The sequence below is a fragment of the Grus americana genome, chromosome Z (assembly GCF_028858705.1).
Source record: "Grus americana isolate bGruAme1 chromosome Z, bGruAme1.mat, whole genome shotgun sequence".
NCBI lineage: Eukaryota > Metazoa > Chordata > Aves > Gruiformes > Gruidae > Grus > Grus americana.
In genome coordinates this window covers 41361313-41386160 of record NC_072891.1, presented here as the reverse complement: position 1 = coordinate 41386160, position 24848 = coordinate 41361313, and the positions used below count along the sequence as shown (strand labels likewise).

Sequence of the window (24848 nt, the reverse complement as noted above, 5' to 3'; positions counted from 1 at the left end):
TCATTAATGCAATATTTTTGGAACAGGATAAACTTTTGCTTTACTCCACATTTCAATGTAAAAATTTTTATATGAGCTGTCAAATTATCCATGCAATGCTGTAAAAATAAACCACATGGCAGAGATGGTCACAAAGATATTTTTCCTTCCTTCTAGAACATATCTTAAGGTGATCTCCCTGCCTTTAAGTTCCTGCAAAAAGTCCAGGACTCAAATATTCGTGTGAATAGGAAACCAGAAACATTTCTGATCAGATGACCTTCGATATTTCTTTTTGATATTGAAACAGTTTTAGAAAAGTTTATCTTTCAACATTTCCTATTACAAAATGATGCACTTTTGAAACACTGCAAGAGATGGTTACTGGGCTGTGTTAAAATAGTCTTCACTTGTGAAAGTAAGGAAGACCTGCCCTGAGCATTGAATCACCAAACTGACCTCTAGATAAATGCACAACTGAATGACTGTCCTGAACCTGCAGACTCAGACTGACCCACAAATGCAAATGTACTTTCTTGCCTGGAAAGCATTTTTTCATTCCTGAATATTTGCTGAGAACAAAATAAGAGCTATGGAAGTGGTAAAATCTAAAAACGTAGAATGGAAACAGAGTATTCAATGCAACGTTTTCTCTAGTGTTCATAGGGGGCATAAGGCAAGCTTTTTTATTATTATTTAATAGTATGTTCATTCAGGAAATTAGATACTGCTGAATGACTGAAAATGATGCCATATTAGGAACAAAACCAGCCAAGTCTTTCAGAATTATTTGACATACTTAATGACTTGATTTAATCTTAAATTTTATAAAAGAGACTGCCACTGTCCTAATCTACGTGAGGGGAATACCATTTTCTGTGTCTTTAATAGGCGAGCACAAGCTTGAAGCTTCTCTTTGTGAATTGTCTGTGATCCCGAACATCCAGGAGAGCTATCACTGCACTGGAGAAAGATACAGTTGAAGCAAAAGAAAGCACATAAGAAGAAATGACAAGCCTAGCATGTAAAAGTCAGGCAGGCTTAAAAATAAGAATAAAATCCGCTTTCAGCACTATTGTCCAGGGAAAGACTGTGAAATAAGAAGCTACCAACTGTTTATTAGTTCCAAAATCTGTTCTGTTTTCTAGCCCTCTGCTCTTTTGTTTGGTGATTAACTAAAATTGTACCTTTTCCTGACTCTCCAGCAAACAAAAGTCTGATGCTGTCAGTGCTTTTCACCACTCTGTACGCTTATTACTGGAAAATGATAAGTAAGGACACACATGCATGGCTGCACACGCTCCCGTTTGGATGAAGATCCCTCTGCAGCAGTGACCCTGCATGCACAGGGCCAAGGATCTCCATTGCTCTGCTAGGAATGAGGGTAAGGAAAGGCATCAGAAAGTGGCCATCTGTTTGGCTGACCCAACAGGGCAGGTGGTCCTTCTCTCATCCATATGGTCACCTTTCTATTAACTAGAGGCTGGGCAGGACTCAGTCACCTTCTTTTAAAACAAAGGAAAACAAACTGTGGGAGAAACATTCTGGATGCCACTGGACCAAGATGTACAAATCTTATCAGCAACCATCCTTCTTAACAGTTCTCTCACATTTCTATTTTGACAAAGCGTTGTGAGACCCAGGTGGTTTTGTGTTTATAAGAGAGAGAGATTTGGGAGGGAGAGGTTAAATGATAGAGACAATCTGTCACAGAGAAAAGGGAAGAGAAAAGGAAGATACCTACACTCCTGGGGGGCAAGGAGGGGCTGCAGAGAGAAACCAGAGAAGAGAAATCCTTCTTTTTTTGTAGGTGTTTGAAGAGGTCAGGCAAGTATTTATCTTGAACCACCAAAGTTTTGAGGTTCATCCATCAACAACTTTTCAACAGATAAACCTCTTCTCCAAACGTGAATTAAGTTAAACCTCCCTAAAGAGATTTATTTTTTAACATAAAGATTTCCCCAACACAATGTTGTGCTGTAAACTGCAAAAGCTTGTATTCTTATGAATGTTCTCAGAATAATTATTATTTATGGCACAGTTTTCTACAGTTTTATTATATCATATATGCCATTTTCAAACGTGAATTTTTGTTGCTGGTGAATCTAGGATTGGATCATACTATCTCCATCAGCTAAGGAAACTCACAGGCGTGCATACACTGCTTAGGATGCACACACATTTGTGCATACCTACACACTGCTCTCTAAGAAAAAGCAATATATACTCCGATATTGTAAAAACAATAAGCCTGTAGTGCGTGTAATTCATGCAGTGGTCTTGAAAGGTGTAAGTAGCACATCATTTTAAGCACAGACTATACTCATCATACAGAAAGCTTTATCAAGCATGACCAATATGCTAGTTTATGTTCCCCCCATCGGGCTCGCCTGTAATTTATTATCATCTGATGTCCAAGAGTCTAAACGTGTTTCCTGGTCTCAATCCAGTTTCAAGTGCCTATATCACAAAACCTGTCACCGTTCCTGGCCTCAAAATTGCATGTTTACAGAGCGTTATCAGCAGAAAGGCTGTGCATATGATCACTTCTGAAAAATGAGTTCTGTTTTCATTCCTAAAGGTAGCTTATGCAGGCACAACACTGAGGTTTGTTTGTGAGAATAAAAAAAAATCCTGCCTGGCTAACATCCAAAGGAAGATTTCTTCCCTATGTACGGCCTAGTCTCAATTTCTAGATCTGATCCTTTTTTCTTTTGATAGCACCAAGTTTCTAAAAACTAAATGATTGTAAACTGAAGGAAAAAAATTCCAAAATATCTAGAAAGAAATTAAATCTCAGTCTAAATTAAGCATCTGTACACTACAGAAAGAATAATACTAATATTGAGATATCATCTTTTATTTTATCTAAGCAGAAGTGCTTACTTAGATGACTATTTACTTTTCATTTTATGTAGGAAAGTGGTACGTGATGATAAAAGAAAAAATATAACTTTGAGGGAAAAACTAGGGCATCGGTCTGATCATGATGTGGAATGTATCATCATGTTTGTAAAAGATGAGGTGAAAGGACCATCTAACCTCATATTCTGCCTCTAGCTGTGGTTAATGACAGCTGCCTAGGAAAAATAAACACAGTGCAAACATATAGTAACACTTCTATGGGATACTCTCTCTGCCTCTAAATATTGATGGCTCTGGGACTGCTTTGGTTGTCCAGTCATTTCTCCTGCAACCATGCAGGACTTTATATACCTCTATACACCTTGGTTAGCTCTCTTCCAGCCTGCAAAGTCTTTATCACAAAAAAATCTCCCTTACTTTTTGTCACCTTTTTCTCTACCTTTACAAATTCCACTGTATTCTTTACAAAGTGAAGGGGACCACAACTGTATACAGTTTTAAGGAGGTGGGAGTACCAAAGACCTAAGCTGAACCTGAAGAGCCTTGACAAATATTTGAAACATATTAGAAACAAATTCAGCTATTTGTGCTGTACCCCTTACCCACAGTACTCTAAAATAAAATTTTATTATCTTTATTCACCATTATTTGCTCTTATTAGCTCATGCTTACCATTTTACACAGTAGAACTACTTCTCCAAATATACAGATCTTATTGCCTATTTAAACTCACAGTGTCTTTGATACAATTGCAATTAGAAAAGAATACATGCAAAATGTTACTCACTTGTATTTATCTTCTGAAGAGAAATGTGCTTTTCCAGCTGTCTACGAAGTTTCACCTCTGCTCCATATTTACCAGCAGTTCCATTGTCAGCCAAAATAAAATGAGAATGCATACTGTTGAGCACTGTCAATTTACTCATGGGATTAGACATCGTCTGGTATGGTCGGACCACCTGCATTTTAGAGACAGAGGAAAAAAAAAAGTACTAAACAGAAAAGACCCTCTGAGCTAAATCAATTCTAAGATATAAACTGACAAGATGATACAAAAGTCAAAGAAAAAAAAATAAAATTTTTTTAAGTATTGCAGTTGAGCACTGCTGCCTTCTATGCGTAAAGTAGAAAATAACCTTAGCATTTCAACCTGTGCGGCCAGCTCTTGCAAACACTGACCTTCTAGATGCAGACACTGCTTGAATGGTTTTCCATGGTAATCTGCTTCAATAGCATCAATGGCAACTGTTTCAGTGTTAAGTTTAGCTAATGGTCAGTCCTCCAAAGGTCTGTGTGAATACGCACACACACAACATACACCCTGTCTGCTGCTGTCTTTCAATAGCGGTGCTGTAAATCCTCACCTCATGTGATCACAACCTTTGATTCTTCCTTCACAGACCCCACCTAGCACCATCCCCCCTGTTCTAGCTTATTCAGAGCCACCAGGACTGGAGGTCCTCTGCAGACACACCAACACAGGTGAGTTCCACTCTTGGAGAGGTGCATACATGATATTACGCCACATTTTCAACTATCTTGGAAAAAACTATTGGCCCATTCTTAGCACAGGACAAAGGCAGTTCTTGCATCCACAACAGCTTTAGAAAATTTCCATGCAATGGGGAGTTTGCTACACTTCCTTGGATTTGTTTTCATCAGGGGAAACTCTTCTCCAGACAGAGTAAATTATTGCAGAGTTATCCCACCCATAGCCTCCAGACAGACCAAGTAATAACACTGGGCCACATTTCGCTGTCAGCTACTTTGGTGGGTCTCCAGTGATGTAAGACTAAACTGATGTAGCAAAAGAACTGGTGTTGTGTTGAGGAATCCTGGCTGATCATTCAAAGACATTGGCTAGAAATATTGTTCCCTGCATTGTTTATGTATGTCTTGTCTTTTTGGAAAGACAAAACTCCTGAAAATTTGTAAAATTAATTTCTAGCTGAAGAAATGCTGAAGTTACAAAACTCAGCTGGGCTATACTTCATCTGCAAGGAATTTTCTTCACAGCTCTGGCATTGTTCATTTTGCAAATCTAACAAAATCTTGTGCTTTTTAACGCAAAAAAGCGTACACTCATGTTTTGACAAAAATAGTTGCAGACAGAAGTATATTATTACTTTCTTCCTAAGCTTCTCTCCCTTTTTGTTATTTTAAAGAGCTCTCTAACTGAGACATAATTCTTAATAAATAATATGTGTTAGTAATTCTTTGGCCAGAGATCTAATATTTTCACTTGCAAATGCTTGCAGGACTTTGGTCAACTCTTGGATGGCAAGAGGAAACCCACAGACATTTTTGCTGTTATAAACTGTCGCACAGAGGGTACTTTCTAAGCTGTTCATTTGCAGAAAGTAGGAAATAGGTCTGAGAAGACCAAGGGGGCAGCTGTCCAACAGCAAGGCAGTGCACTCCACTATGAGAACAGGTGATAGCTTTGGCTCAGGTTTCTTCTATACTGTTTCTTTTGGTGCCCATTCATAAAGCATTTATTCTACAGGCACACGTAGCTTAAGAAATATGAGTATGCTGCTGGAATTTGTTCATTAACTAGCTTCTACAGACACAGAAACCCTGCGTCCTATGCCACAGTCAGAAAGAAGAAGAAGATTCTTTCTCACATCTCTAAGAATCAAATAAAATCAAACCAAAACAGTTACAGATATTTTAAAGTGATACCTGCCCCACCTCTCAATACCTAGAGGCCACAGGCCAGCAAGATCTGATAGAGAAGGAATGACTTGAGTTACCCATTCATTGTATGATCACAAGCCACTATGCATACAATTCTACTGAGAGCTTGTGGTTTGTCCCCGAGAGCCACAGCTCAAAACTTTCTAATGGTGACAGCTTGATCTGCTGTTCTAATGAACTGCAGCACCAAAGCCTCCGTGTACTTACTTAGTAATGCTGCTTGCAGGGCAGATTAGAAGCTACCCTTTGGTTTTGTGTCTGCTGTTTAGCTACAAGGTGAATCTTATTATTAATAAATTTTATGGATGTGAAAATGAGAATACAATTATTTTCAATTGAACTGTTCACATCATGCACAGTTCAACAGCTGAAATACTTTTTTTTTTTTTAAATTATAAATTTTGCAAACCACACTGTCAGATTTTTTCCTGATTGAAGGAGAAGTAAATTCTTCAGGAAGGCAAGAAAATCCCAGGCTTTGAGGCTATTTCCTTGAGGTGAATTGCTTATCCACAACACTCAGCAGATTTTCAATTTCTCACTCTTGCAGTTCCTATTGCTTTGTTCTTTTCAATCCCTTACATTTTACAGGCAAGACTTTAGTGTCTTCTCACCCTCCTTCTGCATTGAGAAGAGGGAATAATGGCCCCTGGCATCTTCTTCTGCAGAGTTGAAAGGAAGCATTTATGCTCAAGACAACCCCTCTAAATATAGGTTAATGAATGTGACAGCAGCCATGCTGCAAGGCGGTCCTCACAATGCACGGGCTGAGGTCACTCTGTCAATAGGTGAGGAGCTGGGCTAACCCCACCAGTTGCCTTTGCACCCTGAGGTGGCAGCAAGATTAAATTACAAGCACTGTTATACTCTGCTTACGTTCCCCATGGGTACATGACACTCCACTTAGGGACAGCGCTTGAGAAATCATTTAGGGCAACTCACCATGGACAATGAGCATGCACGTGTCAGGTGATCCCACGCATGAATCTGAGCAGTCTAGGTGAAGGCAAAGAATTTACAACAAACTTATTGTGTTCAGAGTAGCAGCAGAAAAAGAGAGCGATGCGTGCTTTGCTTCTCAAAGAGTAGCAGCTGTTGTTCAGATTGAGCCTTCTCTGCAGCCTCACTGTTCTGGCATACACCAGGGAATAGAGTAGTTCCTGGTTTAATTTAGAGAATCTTGGAAGCATCATGGTCCAAATTCTCCCTATATGCTACAAATATGCCAGTCCCTAGCTTCACCCCAGGCATACTCCCACCTTATAGCTTGCAATGAGAGAGCTGAATCTCTTCTCCTTACACCTTTCCTTACAGTCATTATTTCCTGACCTGGCCTGCAAGGGAGCTCTGATACTTTAACGTGGGATAAAAGTTATAGTGAAACAAACTTGTGAACTACTTATGGTTATTTGTAATCTTTTTTTCCCCCAGTAATTCAATTTATTCTAACGAATAACATCTTTCTGGAAGGTTGATTGCAAAATATCTACCAAAACCAAGTCAAAATTGGTAACAACAAATCCAACAACAATAAAGTAACATACAGTTATTAATTAGTTGCCTGAGATTTGTAACTTTTATCATTAATCTGAAACCTGCAGAAAATAATTAAAGCAAAACATAATTTTTCTGACATTGTAAAAGCAAAAAAGTATAGAAGTATGAGAGACCGAAGGAAGCAGTCTCATGCTATGAGTTAACATTGTTATTCAGACGAGAGAATGAAAAGGAAACGTGTAGCCCATCTTGACAGTCTGATGTACATGTTACCTAGTACACACATACAGAGCAGGTAATACGAATGCTGGTCTTTCTGACAAGACTCGTGGGAATGTGTTTTAAAGACCATGGTTTAAAGTGATGAGTTCTAGCTACATACCTATCAAGCTTGGGAGCTACATGATTTTTTTTTCATATACATGAATGGTAAGGAGATTCTAATTCTAATACTAATCCTAAGGGGATGTTAATTCTTGAATGCACACTTTTTCTCTTTGGATAACCTTTGGTAACCACAGGGAGGCAGGCGGTATTCTGAAAATGAAGGAGACTTGGTACTGATAGAGTTTCAGTTCTTTAAGGTTTAAGAAGGTCTTTCCTTATTGGTTTTGCTTTCTGCATATCCAGTTTGCTCTTATTTCCTTGACTTGTCTTATAACTAGATATTGGCCTCACCTGTGCCCAGTGACATAAAAATGAATGATTCCCAAGGTTGTATATCAGTCTGTTACTAAATTCAAGTGTAACACCCATTTTCCTGAAACAGCATTGAGTTATGATGTAATCAAGTTGTTAACTACTAATAATTACCTGGTGACTCACTACAAGTTGGAAGGTCCCCACCTTTCCTGAAGAAGTTGTCTAGCCTGTTATTGCCCAGGGATTTTGAGTAGTTCATGCTACCAACTGTTCCATGACAGGCTGACTTCTAACTTCTCCATTGTGACCCTGCCCTCTCAAGTGCATACGACCTTCCAGCTTTTAAATCTCCTCCCTATTCCATCATCCAAATCAATGCTGAAAAAAGCTGAAGATATAACTGAGCAAGTAGATCAAGACTGCAGAGTTCTGCTGTGAGTACAGTTTGAACACGCCAGAGAAAACTTTGCTGATGACGTGTTCTAACCTCCAGTTATGGTTTTAAAACTCAGCAACTGCACTAATATAAAAATTGCTTGCTCTGAAAATGCAACCTTTAATAAATCAGAAGCATTATCTAGAAACTGACTGAGAAAGCCAGGCTTTATTTTTTAACAAAAGAAGTATCTAAGGATGTTTGGATTCAACTTACACTTAGCCCAATATAAATCTAGCTTTTATATAAAAGGGGACACTATTTGCTCCTTAATTTTATGATTTCAGCTGTAGAGGAGAGTAGGTGTCAAGTAGCAGTATACTCATTCCTTGAGTTTCATTTAATTTATTTTTTCTGAATATTCTGAGCAGTACAAAAGAACAGGTATCTGTTATTAGTGAAATCCATAAAGAACATCTACAACTGGCAATGATTGTGCTTCCAACTTTTGAGTTCTAGGAAGTAAAAAATATAATTTATTCTGGGACACGGAGTGCATGAAAGGGTTTTTTATACATAAATTAATACATCATTTAGTTATTAATTTTTATTAATATAAATATATTAATTTATCTGTATTAATATATAAAATTTAAAATACAGAATGCATAGGATATCTATAATAGATATTATATATTATTGTATATATGTTACATATAAGATATATTTGTATAATAAAAATATATTTATTATATAGATATAAATTTGCTGTGAGAAAGTAGTTTTCTTTCTGATAACAATTTTTGCTTTTATGTAGCACTTTTATGTTTATGCACAAGTCTACAAACTAGGCTTATATTTTCGGTTATGCATTCTGCTGCACTAAATGATAAAAGCTGATCACTACTGCTTCTTTTTCACTGGCCAAAGCCTTTGTTAAAAATAATAAGTATCTTACTTTTTCCAAAATTTCTGCTGAGCTTCAGTTTTGCCATACACCAGTTGTTGAGTGCAACCAAAAGACCAATGAAGTAATGTAGGGAGAGAAACACACTACAATCCATGGCTATAACAGTAGTCTAAGAAGGGAGACGAATAAAACTCAAGAAATTTGGAGAGGATTTAGGAATTTATCCTTATGTCAACCTGCTGGATCCACATATGGAAAGATTTTTATAGCAGGCATGGAAGAGTGGGTGTCATGGGTTTTGTAGTGATTCAGCATAGCAGCACAGAAGCTCAATTTTAGTTTCAATTAGTTCAATTAGTAAGAAAAAGTTTGGTGTTTTTTTCCTCAAAACTAATTACTAAAAATATGCATCCTATTGAAGTTAGTAGGTTATATACTACAGCATCTTGACTGATCAATGACATATCACAGTATGCTGGAAATGCCCTTTTCACTGAGTTGCACAATAAAAGCATATTTTGATTTAAGTCTCAAATACTAGCTTGTTTGGACTAAAAACGAAACTTATTTGAATGATTTCATTGAGCAAAAGGAAAGTACTAAAATCAGTGTTCTTTTTGTAATCCAGGCACTGTTCCTACTGAGGTTACTAGGAATTAAACCCAAAAGAGGACTGAACAGACTCTGAAAGGAAAGATGTACATGCTACGAAGACGCACAAAGTGCACTCTTTTAAAAGGAAGAATGGCCCTGTATGTAGGGAGAAACTCGTTTATAAGCCAAGTTTTCTACAAGACTGAGCAAGCTACCTTACCTTCTCAGTTCTGCTTTCAGAAAATTGGAAATAAGGCAACTACCTACCTTTCCTTTGCGTGCTTTGTTTTCAAATTAGAATGTAAGTGGGGCTATTTTCTGCTATATTGCTTTTAGACTACAGGAGTAAGACAAGTCTCTTTAGGGATCTTCAACCATCACAATACAACAAATAGCAAACAACAGTAATATTATGTTTAACTGGGCCAGTTCTCTTTATGGCTCTGAGGGAAGCCCTTGGGATTCACAAGAGCTGACTGATTTGGATGGACTGGTAAATGTAATAAAACTCAGCTATGACTTCACGATCCATACAGGCCAGACAAGGGCTGGAGCATTAGCAGAGGCACAGCTCTGCTGAGTACGCATGACTTGCCACGAGGCACAGGGAGGCAACGTGTACCGGGGCATGTGCAATGGCACTAACTCCCTCCTCCTCCCCTTCCCCAAATCCCATGACTAAGACAATTTTCTGTATCTATCTGATGCTGGAAGGGTATGTTTTGACAGCTCTTCAGTTCTGATCATAATTTAACTAGACACAGTGCATATAGGCATAAAGCCACATTGATGCTGGAGTTTGACAGGCCTTTTACTATTGGTTGACTTTTTTCCCCCCCTGCATAATCCTTTGTGGCCTTTGTTTCTTGCTTAATGATGATTCATTTTACATGCTTATGGTACTATTTATATTTCCCCTTCTTGGTTCATTTCACAGCATTCACCTCTAATGAGCCAGTCAACATAGTACACTTTGATTTTCGAAAAGCTTTCAGAAAGCTCCCTCACCAAATGTTTCTAAAGAAACTGCACATATTGGATGAGAGGAGAAGTCCTTTGAGGGATTAGTAACTGTGGAAAGCTGAGGGGAAGGGAGGGAAAACAGTAAGAAGGAAAAGTTAATTTTTGCAAAGAATGAGTGTTACCAAGAAGATTTAGTGACGTAAATGGCCTACCTCAAGCTGGGTCATGTTCTGTTCAACACAGTTGTAAAGGCTTTGGGGTTAATACGAGTGTGAAAAGCTTACAGATGTTTCAGTGGACTATGAAGAGTTAAAGAAAGTCTTCATAAAGCAGCCTGACTAGGCAATAAAATGGAAGATGAAATCCAATATCAGTAAGCATAAAGCAATATCATTACATGTGCATTAAAGATGGATAAAACCAGAAGTGCTTCAGCATTGCATCATGCCATTGATCAATCATTTTATGAAAATATTAGGGTCCAGAAGGTTCAGAGAAAAAGTTTCAATTTTGTCTATCACAGATACATTTCAGAACTATTTTTGGCCTTAGTGATAACCTTGTAATTGTCATCCTACTGATATAATTCTGGCTGCATTAATGCAGGACGTTAACAAAATTTTTTTTTTTTTACTATTTTTTTAAACTTTCGTCACTTTCTGCCTGGTGATCAGACTAAGTATTAATATTTTTTGATTTACCAGAAAATGGGGTTTTTTGAGGGTTTTGTTTGTTTGTTTGTCTATTTATTTATTTAAGTTAACATATAACTTCTTGGTTTCCCGTTATCTTGGAAGGATATTTAGAGGATAATGTCTCTTAAAGAAGTCAGAAATCGGGGTGGGGGGTGGGGGCATTACAGTTGGCTGGAACAACTGGGAAACCAACTTCTTCAGCTTGTTCTGTAAAAGAAGGTTCCAGAGCCCCCTTAACTGGTGGTGACTAGCTGAGAATGGAGGTACATAGCTTTCCAACAGGTGGAAATAACTAATGGAGGAATAACAACGTCCCAAAATTCACAACTAATTTGATGTCCTTTCTTGTCTTCTCTCTTCTTGCAGTGCTTCCAGAACTCTACGCATAGTCAGGAAAGACTGCTTTTTTGAAATTGATCTGTACATTACACTTCTTTAAGAAGACACACCTCATCTTTGTATTGGGCTATTTGTGCTAGCCACCTTTTGCACTGCATCTCAGAAAAATTCATTAGTGACTCAGAATTACTGCTGCGGAGTCCCGTCCTGCTTGTTTGTATGTATTGGTAATGCTATTATACAAGCACTGGTGGTATTAGAGTACAAAACCCCATGCTAATACAATTCTCCCTAATGGCTATACTTTAATAGTGAACTGCAATGAATCCCAGTTGAATCAATTTCTTCCTACTCATTGTAATTCCTTCTGCCCTAGCTAATAATTGAATCTTCTTCCCCTCCCCCACTTGCTAATGGACAAAATACAGAGAAGAATGGTTTAGAGTAATGTAGACAAGAAAAATGCTCATTATGCAGATTGAAGACTATATATCTTCTCCACTCAAAATTAGCCACTGTTTCTCAGGGAGATTGCTTGGGAATGAACCACAGGTGAGGAAAAAAAAAGTGCTCAGAAAAGCTCCAGGTAACATTTAACCAGTGTAAGTAAACTATTCATGTATTTAAAATCAGGGCGTTAACCTTTCTGAGTGACAATATAGATTTAAAAGAGAAGAATGATGTGAAAGAGTACAAAAAAACGCCAACTCTGCTCTTCAGAAGGTGCCTGAAGTAATGATACTTTGAGGTCTGATCTCATGTCCAATACTCTTCACGTCCAGTATAACACTCTTCACAGAGTTATAAAAATGTAAAAGATGGACTATATTATAAGGGGTACAGTCTGCAATTCTGAATTTAACCAATGCATCATAGTATTGCTTCAAAATAAATCAGACTTTAAGCTTTGCAATCAGTGTTTTCTTAGGTGCTTTTCAGAGTTCATAGTGTTTTAAGGATGAACCTTTACTGTGTTTTCAAGAATAGCATTTAACAAAATTTCTTTATAATTTAAAGAATATACTGTGCAGGAATTGTTATTGTTGCCATGTCAAAACTGCTATCAATCATAAGGGAAAAACTGTGCATGTATTGATTTTTTACTGCAGACATTAATTCTATGAGGAATTCTTAAGTGAGGGATGGAGAGGAAAGGAAACATAACTGGAAGATTTATAAATATTGGAGGTGATCTACATCCATACAGGGCTTACATCTTTGCCAATCAGATCCTCTTGATTTTCCACAATCCCCCAGGGAGCTATACCGATGGTGCAGATCTTCCCTCGAGATTTTGAGGCATGATCTTTCAGTGCATCTCCAACATGCCGAATGACTCCTGAGAAAGAAACAACATAAACTAGAAATTCATAATTATGTCCTTTTTGTTCATTATGGTATGGATTTAGTATGGAAATATTTTTTTAGGGAACACCTATGCATATACTTACAATTAAGTAAAGCTAAGAATATATTCCTATTGATTATTATTACAGTAATACTGTCAGTCCCTTGTATCTAATCTAAAAAATATTAAACGAAATAGCAAGAAAAAATTACCCAGCTCTAGAAATAAGAATGGAAATGTTCACAGCTGACTGTAACTTGTTTTTCTGCACTAGTGTTCACGAACATATGTGCATGCAAGCATTTGTAGCCTTGCCTAGCATAGAAGGAAACACAGGAATTACCCCTCCCCCCTTAAAAAAAAAAAGAGAAAGTGTAGTTCGCACACAAATGTTCACTTCTGTCTGAATAAAGGATGGAAATGTGAAAACATCATTACACTACTCTGTGGCAAGCTATTCTACCATGCTTTCCAAACAAACTCAGTCACCTGAGATAGCTTCCAGCAGAGAATTAGAACCCGCCCCGGGGATCAGTGAGAAAACAGAAATTAGTACAGAGAGAATGACTGTTCCCCAGCTCTCTTCCAAGGGCTTTCTGATAACGCTCCTTGTATGTTTTAGGCCAGCTCTGTCAGTGTTTCAGTGGTATCTCTGTGAAGAGGACAAGTGCCATTCCTCCTTACTTTTCATAAAATATGTTTTTGCACCTGTGTATCAATAACTATTTTTGTGATGTGTCTGCACTGAAGCAGAGCTGTGGATTTACTGTGGATGTTATTTGTTGCTCAGTTTCTGTGCTTGCTTCTTGTTCAGATTCCACAATTTCAAGATGACTTGATTGGAATAACAACAGTCACACAATAGATGTGATTTTAGCTATAGTTTTTCTGCACTGTAAATGAACCATGTAAGAAAAACCCCCACAATCTATCAAATCCTCTAAGTCCTGGAGTATGATTTACTTCCTGTGGTGGAAAAGGGGAAAAAAACCCCCAACCTGTACCTGCTATGAATTAAGCCATGATCCAGCAACTCAAAGTATTCGAAGCAGAAAAATCTGTCCAGACTGCAAAAACTTCTGCTATTTAGAATAAACAACTTTCTGCATGACATGAATATTCAAAGCAACTTGTTTAAGTCATTTAACAGTCATGGTTATAGCCAGATACGCACCATCCCTGTCACATCACTGATTCTCGGTCCAACAGCAGTATTTCAGGATTTTTCAATTATACCTTTCCTTAAGAGAAATCTGTTTGAAAAATTTATCATCAACATAACAGACTATACTCAGAAATTCTCAATTTGTTCAATTTCACATAGAGATAAACCACCTAATTTTCACCCACACAGTTTGAAAACCTAGCCCTGGAACAGTCAACTGCTTTGCTTCAGAAATCGAAAACAGCAATGAGAGGTAACTCATAATGCAGAACTGGTTCTGCAATTACAGGTTTTTAAAATAATACATAGCAACTTGAATTTCATTGTTTTGTTTAGGTAGTTTTTCACTACAGGAAAAAAGTCCTCTTCAACAGTAATTATATTGCCTTTCTTGGTTCATTTGTATTGTTTTGGCATTTGCAACTGTGATGATTTGAAAAATAGTATGAAGCAATCATGCATTTGCCAAATCCAAATGTTATAGTTAGCCCTTGTTTACAAAATTTCTATGGTTTAATTTCTGCAGTTCCTGTGGTAATCCGCTGCAGTGAGTGTACACTATCTATAGTTTTCTAATGGGCTTTTAACTTAAATTTCTATCTGTCTTTGCCTTCGTCACTGTAGGAGTATTTGGCAACTAACATAACTATTATCACCACAGTACACAGTTCAACATTTAACCTGATTTTCTTCCTTGTTCTGCAGAGATGTTTTGGGGATATTACATATGTGTAAGTCTGTCTATTCATCTATCTAACACTCCAGAAGCTATGCCTCTTTTTTGCTATTTGTATCGCTGCTGTGATAAAACTGAATATTGTTTTAAATCTGATGTGCTCTGGAAACCAAAAAGCCCAAGACTCCTATTAAGCATTCATATTCAGAAATGTAGGAGTTGATCCACAATGCACTAAAATTAATGCATGATAGAGTGATTACAGTGTTGTCCATAGACATGGATAAGGGGATACACTCTGTGAGACTGCTCAAGCAATAAATTACAGCTTTGTTACTGCAGCAAATGAGAATGACATAAGAATTTACAAGTACATGTCCTAACTCAAAACTTTTTGCATTTGTCTCTAGCAGAACTCTTTGTCTTTCCCCTGACTCTCTCCTCCTTTCTGCCTCCTTCAGCGAGGGTAACTGGGAAGCCACTGCTCAACCTTTTTTATCTGGGGAACTATGGTTTGCAGCTTATTCCCAAAACTTACACACTGTCTCCCAGTGGAGCTGGGCCAGCTGCTATCTTGGGTCATTAGGACACCCATATGGTCTGTTACAGATGTTCTTAACTTTGAATAGAAACGGCAATGTTATCACTCTTGCTGCAGGGGTAATAGAAAAAAATTAGGTCAAACTGTCTACAGGAAAGGAAAACCTGATACTTATTCACAAGAAAGTTTTCCACCACATCCACAAACCAGAACCTTTTCTCCTTTCATACTTCAGGTCATCTTATAAGATAAAATAAAGGCCTTTTCTGGATGAAAATGTTTTCTCTTTTATGTAATAAGCGTTTGACTTCCTTGGTTTCTGGTTAGTAGTCCCTCTCTGTAGCTTACTGTTGATCTTATAAAGTATTCACTGGCAATACACTAATATAATTGCCTCACAGGAGGCTTTCTTTTCAGCTCCTGAGTGTGCTTTTCATGCTTTAGCAAAGCTTTTATTCCCTGGTAGCTGCTAGGCTGGTATGAACTTGGCATTTTCTGTTTTGCACATAGTACAGCCAACACTAATAAAACAAAACATGGAATGGTTTCTTAATCTCATCAGTCCCAATTTTTTTCAGTGATGAAATCTCCTAGATGCCACTGTGCTTTCATTTCAATGTTGCTGTTACCTGTGTTTACTCCTCCAGTGAATATCCACGCTCCAGTTGTCATAGCAGCCTTAATTAGGCCTTTTCCAAAGACTTGCTTGAGTTTTGGCTGAAGTTCGAAATTCTGAAGGCCCCCGTGCACAGAGATGAGAAGTTTAGGGAGCTCAAGCTGCCACTCTTTGGTCATCAGATGCAGAAGAAGGTCAGGCTTTGTGTCAAAAGACACACGTACATACTGCAGAAAGAAGGGCAGTAGTAGAGAAAAAAAGATTGGTTATACTTACTGTTTCCTAATACATATGCTCCACGCTCAATAGATTGCTGAAAAAAGGCAAACTTTATGACAAAAGCACTAACTGGATGATTTTTTGAAAGTTAGGAAGTTAGGAATAATGGAACACTTGTAATTCACAGGCTGGACAATTTTCCTTTATTTAGGAAATTAAGTCATTACTTGTTTCAATGTGTTTAGCAATCCTTGAAAGATAAATGTCTTTAATTTATGGATGCAAAAATTGGAGCAAAAATTTAAGTGGTCTACCAAACATGATCAAAGTAGTCAGAGTCACAACTGTGCGTTCACTAGTATCTTATTTTCAAATTAACAAAATCAAATTCTCAAAAGGTAGGAAATAACAGAAACAAGTTCACTTGTTCACGCACACGTAAGTTTAAACTGAGCAAGAGTACTAAAAAGGTACTTTTCAGATGAATGAATGCTAATTTATGACTTAGAGACTGATTTGTATTGATTCATGAATTTGCCTAATGAGGCACAGAACCCTAAAATTGCTTTGAAACACATGTACACACTTCCAGTTATTGGCTCTTCTGTGCTACATCTGCAGCATTTTGCCCCAAGGGAGATCATGCCCATATGTGTGTGCTCAAAGATAACAACTGTCTTTAAAAATTCTACAGCACTACCATGTTGCACACATACCTGTCTCTTCCAGACAAGCCTTTCTCTCTGGGCTCTTTCTCCTGCTCTTTCTGTTGCTGATGCATGAAGGGTTTCACAAAGCCCGTGACAGGGCAGATGATACTTTTTTGAATTCTGGTTGCATAGCAGAAATGGGCCGTAAGAGGATAAAATTCTTTCTACAGTTGGTAAGATCTGGAAGGACCGTCTTAATTAAATAAAATATGTTATAGAAAGCCACTCATCTATTAAACTTCTGATGGAACCAATGCACACAGTGTTGCTTCAGAAGTCTTTTCCTTGATGGGTTGTCAGCACAGCCGTCAGATATATAACACAGGCACCTTTGCTTTCAGCCAGGGGAAGACCTAGTTCTAAATTATTTATCGTAACATGCCAGGTAGTATAATATCCACATGTATTATGTAATCATTTTGTTCCTTTTTAACATGCCTAATCAGTATTTCTTGCCAAAAGACTGTTCTTTTTTAGTAAATCGTATCACAGTAAAGTGGACTCCTTTCTATTTGAATAAGAAATAAGGACTTGACTTTTTCAAGAAGGTATTGCTAATAGACAGATTTCTTTGCAAGAATGGATTGTTGCACAGTGAACAGCTTCTGGAAGCAGAAGCCTGTTTGGGCAAATAGTCACAAGGAAGCAAGCGGGGGGCACAGCCAGACTGAAAGCTGAGCAAGAACTTGGGAATGCACATTCACCCCAGTGCATTAGCAATGTTCTCTGCAGCAGCCAGGCAAATTCATAACAGCTAACGGACAAAGAACATACAATATTCATGTCTGGCAAGAGCATAATGTATCCTTAAGCTCATATATACATGAACTTTATTCTCAGTAGCTACTCATTTAATTTTCTGTGTGGGAGTTGAGAAAATCTTGCATGGCACCTGATCCCACCAGCCAGATAGTGAAGCTAATAATTTTGATAAGGATTTGAGGGCTGCCAAAGTTTTAACACACCAAAGGGGTTGTAAGGAGACTGATCCTTACTCCCTTTGCTCTGCCTTTAGGGAGAGCCGAGATTGCAAAGGGCAACGCCTTGTTAACACTGCAGGCATTAATAGACAGACAAAAACCTTCAGGGGGCCTGCACAAAGCCTCTGCTGGTCAAACTATGGAGATTATGTTTTGGGATCATTGGTACCTTACTCTTCACCTTTTTGGTGAAGATGGACCGGGAGTTTTAAGAAGATAATTAAAGTGAATTCATATTAGTAATGGCCATACAAATTTGCTGAAAACAGAGACCATTGCATCATCTGTGAAGATATTAAGATGAAGGCACAAATGGTGTCAGATTTGCATTATCTAGTCCAGCCAGTGACTGGTTTTTTGATTCTTTCACATTGTTTCATACTCCAGAATGTGTGACTTCACCGTCCCTATCTTCTTAAGCCTAGGTATTAATTGACAAAAATCTCTTTCATTTTCTTATCCACTAAGACCTCTGAATTTCAATAAATACAAATCTATATAGTGAATCACAAAGTTAGAAGAAATATTTTCTTACATTTATTTGAAATGTAGGCATCTTTTATTACAAACAACTTCTTGTTCTTAATACTGCAGGCAAGCCCTCTTTAATGATAAGAATTCATTTTACTTTATAAAGAGGAAATTTAAGCAAAAATAAATCTCAAATCTTTTTTCATGTAAATTAAAATTTAAATAATCATGGATAAAAGTTTTCTTGAGAAGGGCAATGGTGCCAAAACATCCTAATTTTCCTTCTGTGCATAGAACTCAATTTTTACGACTGTCTGATTAATTTTTGCTGTTATAGAGGTTATTTTCAGTTTGGTATGCTTGGGGTTACTCTTTTGCCATTACTTAACATGTTAACTAGCAAGTACAAGAGAATTCTTTTGTCATTACTTTCAAAGTATGCATTAAATTATGAATAAACACTTTTAAGGGCATTTTTGTCTGTATTAAAAATTCATTTCTTTCAATCTTGTAGCAGAATATTTGGCCTTTTCAGTTTTTGTTTAGAATCTTAATGAGTATTTCTGCTGTTCCTGAATTCCTTTGCTATAGCCTCTAGAGGCAGATTTAAAATTTAAATGTAAATCTAAGCTAAACACGGGAAGCAAAAATACAGTTTTGAACCACAAAACCTACAGACCAACCTGACTGACATCAGCATAACACTGTGAAATGATAAATCAAGTTCAAGCTGACACGCCCATTTGATCCCTAAACTAGCACAGAGGTAGTCAGAAAGGGTGTTATTTGATGCCAGTAGTTATTTCACTTTTTTATCAAGCTGTTTCCTAAAAAATAACTGTGCCCATCATCAGTCAAACAGCCAGATGCTTGCAAGTCGGACTCCGATGCCCCAGGGTAAAAGCTGAAGTTCCTGAGTGGTAAAATTACTACTCCGTTGCTCGAGCACAGCTGTCTCAGTAAAGTGGGTGGTGAATGATTGCAGATGAGAGTCTCAGTGAATAAAATAGAAAGATTTAGAATTTTATTGTATTTCTTCAAAGAAAATCCCTTCAGAGAACATTTTGTGATCTGCAGTCTAACGCTGTTCCTTCGTTTCTCCTCTCAATGGAGGTATTGAGTGGCTATTTCACCTACCCTAAATAAGATTCCGTCACTGCAGACACTTCTTCAAGCTAAGGACTGATTCCCTGAAAGTGTGATCTTCACATAAAAAATCGACCTGATGTAATTCTCACTGAATTCAACAGATAAACTGTCACTTTGACTGAAACCGGACTGGTTCCTTGTAAGTTAATATTTTTCTTAACATCTTAAGGCCTGATCCAAGTTCCACTAAATAGTCAGTGGAAGGACCCTCATTAATTTAAATGGACTTTAGATAGATGCTTTTCTGTGTTAATTACTCTTCTTCTCCATGTAGGACATCATCTTTTAAATTCTCTAAATGTTCTTTAAGCATTAATTCACTATAACAAAAGCAATGTTTGCTGCCTTTTTCATGGTTTATGCAAGTTACAGGATTCTCTCTCTCTCTTTGTTTTTTTCCCTCTCTCAAAAACATTGATGGCTTTTAAGATCCTTTTTACACAGTTTTGATAAAGCTCAATATATTTTAAAAGCAGAAATATACCTTTTTATGTGGCTGATTTCCAAATATCCTTAATAAAGTGTAACTTTTTGAGGATCTGAATATTAGAAAATCTGTCTAAGAAACTGTTTATGTAAATTGCAATTCTACTGATGTTCTTTCATGTTTCCATGCACCATAAGAAAGGTTAAGCTTGCAACACTGAAGTAAACTTTATTTCTTCAACAGCTGCAAACGTATGCTAGCTTTTTATTGTGCATATTAAATGTATCATTGGAATGCATTCAATTATGAGCAATGTATTTAACTCAATAAAGCTTTTCAAACAGCCATTTTCCACCTAGTCTTGAAAAACCATGATCAAAGAAATTTCAGTTCTGTAAAAAATGGTCCTTTAAAAAAGGTTGATACGGAATCCGGGCACACCAATTAATGAAAGAATGGTAAGGTCGTTTTTGTGTGTGGAAAGGCAGACAGTAAATTTAAAAAATTGGTTTAGTTTTGTCACAAGTTAAGTGCAAAATGCATCACAGCAAGGTTGTCTTACCTGGTCCACTAATGACTAGAATCTATTTTGAAATTGTTCAGAATATTGCTCATAATTGGAATGGAAGCAGTTAGATTAGTTTGATAATTGCTCAGAGTTAGAGTAATAAATCACCAGTATATAGTTAGATGAACTCACCCATGTTATTTCTTAAACTACTAAGACACAACTGATATAAGCAGATCACATTTTATTAATTTTCCTTTTTTTAATCCACTGATTTATTTTAAAAGCTGTTAATAAATTTTACATATCTCTACATTCCTCTCAGATCTTTTTACAGTTGTCTAAAGTGAAAATCTGCTGCAAAAACAATGTAAATGTGAATGGCAAAACTGTTAAATGTGTTTCTTAAACATTAATGGGATGAACCACTTCTAAAGAAAATATGAGATTGGCAGAGATCTAAAAACCAGTCTTGTTGCAGGATCATCTGTGGTTACATGAAGACCGAAAGAAAGGCTTCTTTAGTAACTGATCTCGTTAACCAATGTTATCTAATCTCGGTTATATGTTTCTATATAATCCGCTGCATGCTCAGCTACTCACATTATTGATTTAAGTAGCTTAGTGAAGCCCCACTGAAGATATAACTCAATGGTATTAGCAAAAATTCATGCTGTTTGAGAATTTTTGTTCTACGTGGCTGTGCAAATGGAATTAATGGCACAGTGTGTTCTACTGTCATTATGTAAACCTACATTGTCTTTTCTGTTTTGTTCAAACCCCATGTGTTTATTATAATTTCAGTGTAATTTTCATTTTCACAGCTAAAGATGACACTGTTAATTGTCTGGTGGCAACTGATACAATATCATATCACTGCATTTGTAGCTTGCAAATATACAAGCAAAGTATATGTATATTTACTATGAAATTTGTATATATGTTATTAAAATCTAATTCTGTTACTTCCAATGGAGGAAATAATTATTTGTCAGTCTTACACGCACTAATCTGTTCTATTAATTAACTACTGGTTTCCCAATTATAAATCTGAGGTTATGTTTTCCATTAATAAATCCCATCTCATTCCTTGTAATCTGATTCAGAAAAATTTACCAATTTTGCTGTTAGTACAAACCAAGATAATATTAGCCAGTTCTATGTTTCCCTTGCTTAACAATTTTCATGTGTGGGCACACATTTCAGGAAATAAAGTAAGGAACAGGTGGTGAATTTTATGCCAAATTCTTCCCCTGAGGCTTTCTTTGATGTTGGTCAGCTTGCTAAATCTTGCTGCTTCATAGATTTATTCTATTAGCCAATAGGCACAATATTAACCTACCATGATTGTCAGCAAAAACCAGCTTGTATGCTATAGTGATATTTGATATCCAGGAGCTAGAAAATAACTAAGTAGCATATTTTTAGAAAAGAAGAAATGTCAATTTGTCATGTTCTCTCCCTTTTTTCTCCCTCCCCCTGCTCCTGTTGGTGTTCCAGCTTCTCTGCTTTTGGGTTTGAAAATATATTATCTGAACCAGAATGTTTCCAAGGATTATTATGTACTTATTCCTTTTTCCAAAGCTTATTTTTCAAGATATTTTAAGTGCTCTCTTTTCCCCTCCTCTGCTGGCAAAATTGGTTGGTTGCTTTGACTGAGCAAACTCTTGGCTTTCACAGAAAACTTTTGATTTTGGTAAGTTTTGTTTATTATGGGAAAGACCTTGTAACCAGTAAATTCAGAGATAAGAGTTACATTCTTTCTATTAATAAAACTGCAACAACTAGTTAGGCTACAATCTACCCTAAAATAGTGATTGGGGATGGAAATATGACCATAAGGACACCTTTATACTGTTTTCAGTGACAAACACACCATAGTATAACAAAGCTCTTTATTTTGTTTCCATTTAAAAAATGCACAATTACTGGTTATGCTAACCTCCTTATTTGTGTTTTTGTCATATGAAAGAGGTTTTTCTTATTGGTGGTAACCAAACAGGGCACCCATTAAAGAGATATTTAGTGAATTGTTTAATTTGAAACACTTTTCCCACTGGTGGGATGACTGAATTTCTGGAACTTTTATAGACTTATTTAATTCATGAAGAATTTGGCTGTTCCCATGGTTTAGGTGGAGTTTAATGACTATGAATAGATGGCAGATGCAGCAATTCTAGTATGTCAAAATAAACCCAGAGTTTTTCCAGAAGTAAATGTTTTGTCTGTATTTATGCATAATTTTTAACTTGTTATTTAGGTGTCTCAGATTCTTCATGGTTTCATTCCTGACTGCACTCTGTGACAAGATTTTTCTTTCCCTTGGCTTCCAATTTTATCCCCACAGTTTTGCTTCAAGTATATTTCTTTGAGCACACAGCATACACCTTGGAGCATCTTCTGTTCTCTTATGGCATTGTGGTAGGACACCAGAATCCCAACAAAGACCAGAAATCCTCTAGAGAAATTGGTATCAACAGCTTTCCTAAACCCTTCATCATTGCTTGGCTGCCTAAGATTATTTTTCTCTGGGCAGGTCAGTTTATTGCTTTATAGTGATCTTCAAGGACATCACTCAAAAAGCTCTAGTGATTACCTTTTCTCATAAAGACAGATTTAATGCAAAGTATCCATACATGGTTAATAGCATGAAGATTACTGTATCTCAGAATCTTTCTCAGTTTTGGTGTAAAGCATTCTGTTTTGTTCCCACTGCTTGTGAAAATACCAACAGCACAGTTTGGTTCATTTCAGTGCTGAGGGAGGTGTCAATTTATTCACACTAAACAAATGTTATTTACTGAATCAGAGTCTCTGTCTAGCAATGGCCTTGCAGATTTTTAGGTGATTGGTTATCAAATGAACATAAGGTATCTGTGATACTCTCAGAGAAATGACTTAATTTTCTATCTGTTTCTTGGTGCAACAGTGTTTTCTGGTTTCTATCAAAAGAAGCCATCCATCTGGGCAAACAGAGCCATTCACTCAAGCAATCATTCCATCTCCAGCACCTATGAATCCATCTGAGGAAAATATCTGTCTCTTACTAGCATAGTACCTGAGCTCTTCATTTTCTCTAGTCCATCTAGTACCACAACAGATCTGAGACCTGTTGGGAAGAGTTCAGGCAAAGACGATGGCACTGGGTTGCTGGGCAGGTTATTCTGCAGAGCACCCAGGGGTTCTCCTTCTGCCCTCACTGCTGCTCAAAGCAGTGTCTGGGCCATGATGTGCGAGGTACACACTGGTCTTTCATTCCAAAAGTCCCAGGTTCTGCAGTTTGGATAGAGCCAGAGAGATTCCTCCTTTCATATAATGCCACATAGAAGAAATATGTGCATGGGTTAGTGCGGGTGCTGGAAACATCTCTCCTACTTAGTGGAGCAATGCCTTCAGATTAATATACTTTGGTATCTCTTCATGGCATTGTATTATGATTAAGTGATTTGCCTAAGGAAATCCGTGGTAGAATAGGGATTTCCCAGTTCAGAGCTTAAACACTTACTGGGCCTCTTATTTAATTGAAAGATGAACAAATGTCTAACTGGTCTACCCTCCAATGTATATCTGGAGGAATATTAAAAGAAGTTTAGTGTCTTTCAAATTTGTAAGCCTTGCAGACACACCTAGCAATGGGAAACTGTAGCTGAATTTTAAAGTTATTCAGAAAAAGAGGGATTGCTAGCCATTGGAAGAAAAACGAGATAGCAGCACATTAGCATGCCTTCAGTCTTCATAAATGTAACCTCTCTTATGCTGCGCTTCAGCTTTTACAGTTAATTCTGTTCACCAGTTCTTTGGCACATGATACATAAAAACATATGGTATGGTCTTACACTAAATAATACTTTAAAATGAAGTTAAGAGAGAATACTGTTTATTCTTTGTGAATGCCTTTTTCTAGCTAGCAGCAATATCCGTCTAAGAGAAAAAGATGATTACCATGGCTTTATTGGAGTGGCCTCCTCCTTGGAACTCAATGGTTCCAAAAGCGTCCGTTGGGCTGAGCTGCGTGTGCTTGCTGATGGACCACTTCTCCGACTGGATGTCATTGCGAGTAAGCCTGCTTTCATTTTTCTCATTCTGAACAGTGATGTTTGGAGTCAGTCCAGCATGTTGACCTATTAGACGCCCACAGCAACACCTATGATATTAAATAAACAGAAAACTTGAGTCACATGCATATATAAACTGAACAGGGACACAAACTCTCTTAAATGGCCTACAAATCTTCAGAAAAAACCCCTTTTTTTCTGATGACCATTGTCCTGCTATCTGAAGCCCCTACTTGTGCAAGTACCATAGTACAGATATTACCTTTTCTATGAACTTGTTTACTTTGGACTCTCCTATATTTCATTAAAATCATGCTTTATTCTAAATATGTACAAAATGAAGTTAAAGAACACTTTCTTCTGTCTTCAGATGACATCAGGCCAAGTAATCAGCTTTTGCATGGACTAGCACACATTTTAAAT

The 24848-nt window shown here is 37.1% G+C and overlaps 1 protein-coding gene across 4 annotated transcripts in view; it reads right to left on the bottom strand.

The window, feature by feature from the left end:
• TRPM3 (transient receptor potential cation channel subfamily M member 3) overlaps nucleotides 1-24848 on the bottom strand; it is a 429177-nt gene that overhangs the window by 130347 nt on the left and 273982 nt on the right. For all 4 annotated transcript variants that reach the window (XM_054809132.1, XM_054809133.1, XM_054809134.1 and 1 more), the window contains exons 3-6: nucleotides 24313-24514; nucleotides 15920-16133; nucleotides 12775-12899; nucleotides 3632-3803 (exon numbers count right to left, since the gene is read on the bottom strand). In XM_054809132.1, the coding sequence (XP_054665107.1) occupies nucleotides 3632-3803; nucleotides 12775-12899; nucleotides 15920-16133; nucleotides 24313-24514 (713 nt within the window). The remainder of the gene's footprint in view (nucleotides 1-3631; nucleotides 3804-12774; nucleotides 12900-15919; nucleotides 16134-24312; nucleotides 24515-24848) is intronic.